This window comes from Limulus polyphemus, unplaced genomic scaffold (assembly GCF_000517525.1).
Source record: "Limulus polyphemus unplaced genomic scaffold, Limulus_polyphemus-2.1.2 Scaffold2991, whole genome shotgun sequence".
In the NCBI taxonomy this organism is placed as follows: domain Eukaryota; kingdom Metazoa; phylum Arthropoda; class Merostomata; order Xiphosura; family Limulidae; genus Limulus; species Limulus polyphemus.
This window is the reverse complement of record NW_013668601.1, coordinates 98535-105888: the sequence shown is the minus strand read 5'-3', so window position 1 is coordinate 105888 and position 7354 is coordinate 98535. Positions and strand designations below refer to the sequence as shown.

The 7354-nt window shown below is 31.3% G+C and overlaps 1 protein-coding gene across 5 annotated transcripts in view; it reads right to left on the bottom strand.

The window, feature by feature from the left end:
- Nucleotides 1-7354, bottom strand: part of LOC106468392 (golgin subfamily A member 2-like) — a 42996-nt gene that overhangs the window by 14648 nt on the left and 20994 nt on the right. For all 5 annotated transcript variants that reach the window (XM_022396734.1, XM_013928813.2, XM_013928814.2 and 2 more), the window contains exons 11-14: nt 5482-5569; nt 4312-4412; nt 2233-2451; nt 356-469 (exon numbers count right to left, since the gene is read on the bottom strand). In XM_022396734.1, coding sequence (XP_022252442.1) covers nt 356-469; nt 2233-2451; nt 4312-4412; nt 5482-5569 — 522 coding nt within the window. The remainder of the gene's footprint in view (nt 1-355; nt 470-2232; nt 2452-4311; nt 4413-5481; nt 5570-7354) is intronic.

The window sequence follows — 7354 nt, the reverse complement described above, 5'->3', positions numbered from 1 at the left end:
ACATGCAGTACACAGTTATGTCAAGTGACATGGTTATTAATAAGGAAAACAAAGATTATAATAATTTTTTTTGTCTACCTGATCTTTAAGCTCAGAAAGTTCTTCCTCTTCATATGAGGATTATCATCATAACAACCCACATGCAGTACACAGTTATGTCAAGTGACATGGTTATTAATAAGGAAAACAAAGATTATAATATTTTTTTTTGTCTACCTGATCTTTAAGCTCAGAAAGTTCTTCCTCTTCATATGAGGATTATCATCATAACAACCCACATGCAGTACACACAGTTATGTCAAGTGACATGGTTATTAATAGAGAAAACAAAGATTTTAATAATTTTTTTGTCTACCTGATCTTTAAGCTCAGAAAGTTCTTCCTCTTGTTCTGACAACCGTTCTCCTAGTTCCTTACTGATATGTTGTTCGTGATACAGTTCATCAGTGAGCTTCAGTTTGTCATCATTCTAACAACAGTTATAAACAATTCTTTCTTGAAAAAAACCCAAGTGTAAAGGTAAATAATTCAATGTTTATGACTTTTTACGACTGCTTTCCAGAGGACATATGTTTTAAGATAAAGTTTGAAGTTACTGAAGTATTTATGTTAACACTTGCCTTATTTAGCTAGGACTTAGTGACTTTCATACTTTTTTTGAAAATCTCAAAATAAGTTTTAGAAACCACGAAAGCTACTCTCATAACAAAATTCTAGATTAAAATGAATTAATTTGCTTATTTTCTTAACAGAAATTAAGAACGTTTCATGTCAGATTCAAAGGGGAACAGGTATAACCAGTGATCAAAATATCATACTTCTAGCAGTATCTCACTGAAATACACAGAAAATATATTCTTTACATTTTCAGGTCAGAAACAAAACAGTATATTATTTTATAAGCAAATGAGATTATTAGGTCACTTTACCATGTTTAACCACTTTAACTAAAATTTCAGGTAGATTATTTTTCTGTTTCAATATTTTGACTTTTTTTACAGTATTATTTCTGAAAAAATAACAACAAACAATAATCTATTACTGAAAAAAAGTCTAAATATGGAGATTACCTTCATCATTTACCATTGTAAAGAATTTCATCGAGATTATGATTCTGTTTCGATATTTCAAATTTTTACAAAATTATTTCTGAAGAAGAAGTTAATAAAAAGTAAAATAAAAACACTGGAATTTCATCACCATTTACTACCCTAATGATATAGTACTACGAATATGATATATGAGGTGAATTTTAATTTTAAAAGAAGTGTTATCATTTATGTAACTGTTTTCTTGTTACATGGAGCCACAAAGATTACTCTGAATGACCACTTTTGTTATTGCACTTCTCTTAATCTTTTGTTTCTATATAGTTGTTATTTTTTTTTATATTGCACAGATATTTGATATGCCAAGAAGTACTATATAAAGATATTTTTCAGTTTAAAACTAGTTCTGAAACATTCAAAATTATAAATTTGGTATTATGATAAACAATGAGAAAATTCCTTTATTACTTTTTCAATAGATCTCCTATAGCTTTGTTTTATCTTCTTTTTTCAGAAAACAAAAATACCATTAAAGAACCAAAATATTCAAACATGCTCCGACGACTTTTTTTATAATCATTATATTTGCACGTGCAAAACAATTTTTTATTATAATAGCATCCTTAAACAAAACTTAAAATATCCACTGCTTTGTTCCTGTTGACTCCCCATTGACCTGAAACTTGTGTAAAAAATCATTTTTGTGTATTTCAGTGAGATACTACTTCAATATTAAATCTGATACTAACTTTTGGTCACTTATCTTGCCAATGTTTTCTTTAAAAACATTTTTCTGCAAAAGTATTACATAGAGGGCAATAGGCAGGGTTAAATTATTAATAGTAGGAGCTAACCTAAAACTTTATAGTTTAAAAAGTTTTGATGTCAATATCAAGAAGAAACAAGGCATAATTAGTTTAATGAAATATGGAGTTGACTTGAATTAAAAAACCGAGCTCTGAATATCTGATGTCTGTTTTACGTATCAGCCATTTATTCCAATTGAGCAGTATATACAAGGAATGTACTAAATTTCCCCAGAAACTTTTCTGCTTATCAACATAAAACATTATCTCTGTAATTAATAAACTCAAATGTTATACCCTACTGTGTAGAATGTCTATCAAAACACAAAGATGGCTCATATTACTCAGCTATTAGTTAAATTACACACACACAGTACCAGTTTAACAAAACCATCTTGTAGTTCCTCCAGTTGTTGTTTAAGCTGCCTGTTCTGAGCCATTGCTCTGCTAGCAGCCACCTTTTCACTTTGCATTGTTTCCAGAAGCCGAGTCTTGTCAACCTGAGTTTCCTGTTGTCTTGAAAGGGCAGATTCTAATTCTTCCAGCTTTGACTCTCGCTCTTCCAACAGGTGGCTAATGTGAGCGTTGTCTCTGACCTTCAGCATTCAATGAAATAGCAGAAACGTTTTTTTAGTTCTTTCCATCAAGGTTTTAATACTTCATAAGCTATACATAAATTACTAATATATGCTGAACTAACATTTCTGCATAAGCCCCTGTTCCCCAAAATACATACACTTTCAAATTTCCAACCAGTTGAAACTCCACAACACTTCGTGCTGATTAACTTATGTTAAATTTTTAGGAACTTCATGTTAAAATCTAAAAATTATAAATTGTTTAGAAAATGAATTTTGTCTTTTTGATAATTTCTCGTAAGACTTTCAACAAATAAAATTTAGGTGTTTCTGTAGATTAAAAATAACTGAATGTCACTTTTTCCTTCAGAAACAACTTTAATACAAAATAAAACCTAAACCACCCTTGATGTTATTTTGGACTTAGGTGTCTGAATTCTTAAAATGTTTTTGGGGAAATAATGATATAAACAACAAAAGTGTAAGTTTCTATAATTAATTAAGAATAAAAAACAACTTTTTTTAAACTAGTTTCAAGTTATCTACAATAAAATAAAACTCATAGCTAAAAATATGAGCAATATCACAATCATTTGTATTTAACATAAACTGGTTAATTTTTTCAGTAGATAACAAAATTATTATATACAGAAACAGAAATGATTGTAGGATTATTAATTAATAAACAATGAGTGAGGATGATATATCTATATTACTTATAGAAACATTATTTTAAATGTGTAATAAGAGTTCAAACAAAGATTAAATAAGCAAACATTCTATACCTTTCCAAGAAATTATACTAATTGATACCAGTAGAAAATACAACATCTTATAGAAAAACACAGTAGAACATCCTAGCTGTAACTTATAACAGACCATACTTGAAGGAATGATTTTATTTAAAAACTAACTGTTAACAGAAACTGCTTGAAACCTAACATAAAAAAACAACAACAAAATCATTATATGTACCTTTAGAGATTGGAATCTATCCACAAAGTTATTCTTGTGCGTTTTTTTTTTTTGGAACTTCGCTCAAAACTACATGAGAACTATCTGCACTAGCCATCCCTAATTTAGCAATCAAGGACTAGAGGGAAAGCAGCTAGTCATCACCATCCACTGCCAACTCTCGGGCTACTTTTTTACCAATGAATAGTAGGATTGACCATCACATTCTAATGCCCCCATGGATGAAAGGGCGAGCATGTTTGATGGGACGGGTAATTCAAACCCACGACCAGCAGTTTGCAAGTTGATTGCCCTAACCACCTGGCCTTGCCAGGCCTTATTCATGTATAGGGTCTTGCATGATAACTTATTATACATGTTTCTTATTGTTATGAATCATATTCGGAAACACACACACTTTTGAGCCTGCTTTGGAGTATAAAAGTTTGGAGACAGCTTGACTGGGTAATGAAGAAAACTTTATTACAAATGTACAACCAGTCAAACTATCTAAACTTTTACTTACTAAAAAAAATAGGTTCTTTGTCATCAAATTACTTTGAAGAATGTTGTGTAACCATTAAAACATTGTTAATAATCATCTTAAAACATCTACAATATTACAGACTTTACTATATTCAAACTTTGGAGATTCATAAATACAAAAACATAAGTCACAGAGCTGATGCCTTGAAGGTTATAATATCTCAGATAGAGTTTGTGTTCATATATCAAGATGTGTAAAAATTCATCCTTGACTGGCTGAGCTAGAAACTTTTTGTGAACAATTTTAATGACCAGTCGAAAGTTACAAAGTATTACATTACTATATTTAATAGAACTGATTTCCATAGCTTCTCCATTAATTCAACACGTTTGTCTATCAATCTCTATTCATTACACAAGAATTCAACTCTGACTCACTTGACAATCAATTTCTTTCTTGAGTTTCTCATTTTCTGTACTCAGACTTTCTAACTTCCGATTTAACTCTTCAGCATCCTGATACCGAATTTGGGATGCCTCTAATGGACAAAATTTCTCAATCAGATTTATAATACTTAACAGCATCGCTAAATGGAAATAAATTAGAGCATGTACCACACACCTCCTTAGTGCTTCTTTCGAAGCAATAAAATCTAAAAGTAAATAAACCAATATTTGGTGCAAAGAATGATACAATACAAACATGCATAATCTGTGAGCTCCCTCCACTGTGTGGGTACAATTATAATATAATTGTCATTCTCTAGCAGTGAATTATACTATCAGAATCCATCACCCCCGACAGTGATCCATACAATAAGAATATATCACTCTCCCCCCAAAAAAACAGTGATTGATTAAATCATATTCTAATCAGAGTGAATGATACTATTGTATTTCAATCACTCCCACCCCACAGTGAATGACACTATCAGATTCTAATCAGAGTGAATGATACTATCATATTTCAATCACTCCCACCCCACGGTGAATGACACTATCAGATTCTAATCAGAGTGAATGATACTATCATATTTCAATCACTCCCACCCCACGGTGAATGACACTATGAGATTCTAATCAGAGTGAATGATACTATCGTATTTCAATCACTCCCACCCCACGGTGAATGACACTATCAGAACCTGATCTCTACGTTATCTATCATATACAAGGCTAGTTTTTTGTTTGTAGCATTTCATGTAAAGATACTCAAGGGCTTACTTCACTAGCCCTCTTTAATTCTGAAGTGATAGACTGGAGGGAAGACAGTTAGTCAACACTGCCCACCGCCAACTCTTGGGCTACTCTTTACCAATAAATAGTAGGATTGACCATCATATTATAACATTCACAGGACTTAAAGGTCAAGCATATTTGGTTTCGATACTGTGAACCACTAGATCATGCCAGGCCTCAAGGCTGGAGAAACAAACAACAACTCAATATTATCAAATCTCTATTACTTAATATATGCAAGGCTAGAGAAAGAAGTAAGAAATCAAACTTAACAAATATCCATATCATTTAAGGTGTAAAAGCTAAGGAAACGAACACAAACAGCAACTCAACAAATCTCTACAGATATAAAGTACAAGTAATGCTTACTCTTAGTTTTCTCGGAGAGTTCAAGCTTTTCTGATAATGATGATTTATCTTTAGCTAGAGCAGCTTTCTCAGCAATAGCTTGGTTCAACTGTAAAAAAAAAATTAGTTCCTAAATATTTATCAAATATCAATGCAGTTAATTTTAATTTTAGTGTTGTTAAATGAATGTACATAAATGTCACAGGATTTATGTTATAACTACAACTTTTCATCTAACACCAATTCATAAATACACTAGGTTTGATTACTTTTGTAAACATTATAGAAAACAGTTGTTTACAAACAGTCAGAAAATAAAGTTATATATAGCTGTTTCTCACATACATTTGAAAACAAAGAAACATATTGATCATATTCATCTAAAAAATAAGAATGTGTCTATATGTCCATCGAGTTTCATCAAAATCTAATTATTTTTGACTGAGTTATATAGCAAATATAGTGCGAAAAAATTGGTCCCTATGTTAACAAATGGGGATTCTTTTCATGACCTTGCTGTGTCCTTGACCCTCCAAAAACTAATCACTTCTAAGTTGGGTCATAGTCCAAATGTACACCAACTTTAATCCAAATCCATTCAGCTGTTTTTGAAAAATCTTGCTGACAAACACACGTTCACACAGTGGTGAAAACATAACCTCGAAACACCTTTGGTGGCAAAGGTAGTTAGGGTTACTTTCTTAAAGGTTCTACTGCAGTCCAATACATTTTTATTTTGTAAGCTGTAAGTCTATTTACTTGAAATTGGTATTCTTATACAATCATAAGTCTCTATTGTGCCTGCCAATGAGAACTGCCATGATTGTGATGTGTAAATTCAGTTTACATTCCGGATAAAGTTTTAACAAATTGCATTATATTTAAAGAATTGTGAGCTATGGAATTGTTTTCTCTGTACGATATTTTATTACCAAATTTCCTAAAACTATACAACATAACAACACAATGATACATCTGTTTACTTCATACCTTATGAAGATTTCTGTTCTCACACCACTTTATTACAAACATTATAACCAGAAATAGAGAAATATATTTTGATGTTTACTCATCTTCTAACTGCCTGTTAGGAAATCCTCAGTATAATTTGTGTGATCATTTGGAAGTCATATGATATACACTTAGTGTGTGCTTGAATTGAATTTTCTTCAGATGTAGCCTAACCAGTGAATAAAGATAGCAATATCCAGTACTGTTCACAGGAACTTTTCATTATGTGGATTTGAAGATGGATATTATGTTGTTGTTCACAGGAACCTTTTCATTATGTGGATTTGAAGATGGATATTATGTTGTTGTTCACAGGAACTTTTTATTATGTGGATTTGAAGATGGATATTATGTTGTTGTTGAACATTTGTCACTCTGTACTTTATCAGAAACATCAGAAAGTTTATTACGACTACATAAAAGATTATTTTTTCTGACCAATATGATTGTCATAGTTGTTTATGCACGTGTTCAATAACTGAACTATCTGTAAATCATCATAAAGTGCTAAACATTTTTGACACGTGTTCTTTAAAGCTTTAGCCACCATGGGTGAAGTGGATGTAAATTAGTTAAGCCACACAGGAAAATCTTCTGCCTGTGACAAGTAGCTAATTGCAATGTAGGGCTACATGTGAATCCATTATTATACAATATACAAATCTTTTTCCAGCCCTACATGTAGTGTTGACTCACGTCTCAGCAAAATAGGTTGTCAGTCCAGAAACCTTCAGGCATTTGTTAAAGAGACTGAATACCAACAGGAGCTAAAAAGCACTAAAATGTTTTTCATAAAAGATATCAACACCCATATTTATACTCACATGAATTGAACATCTACTTTTTGTTCTAAAGTAGTTTTAATTTATTTTTCCATTACACA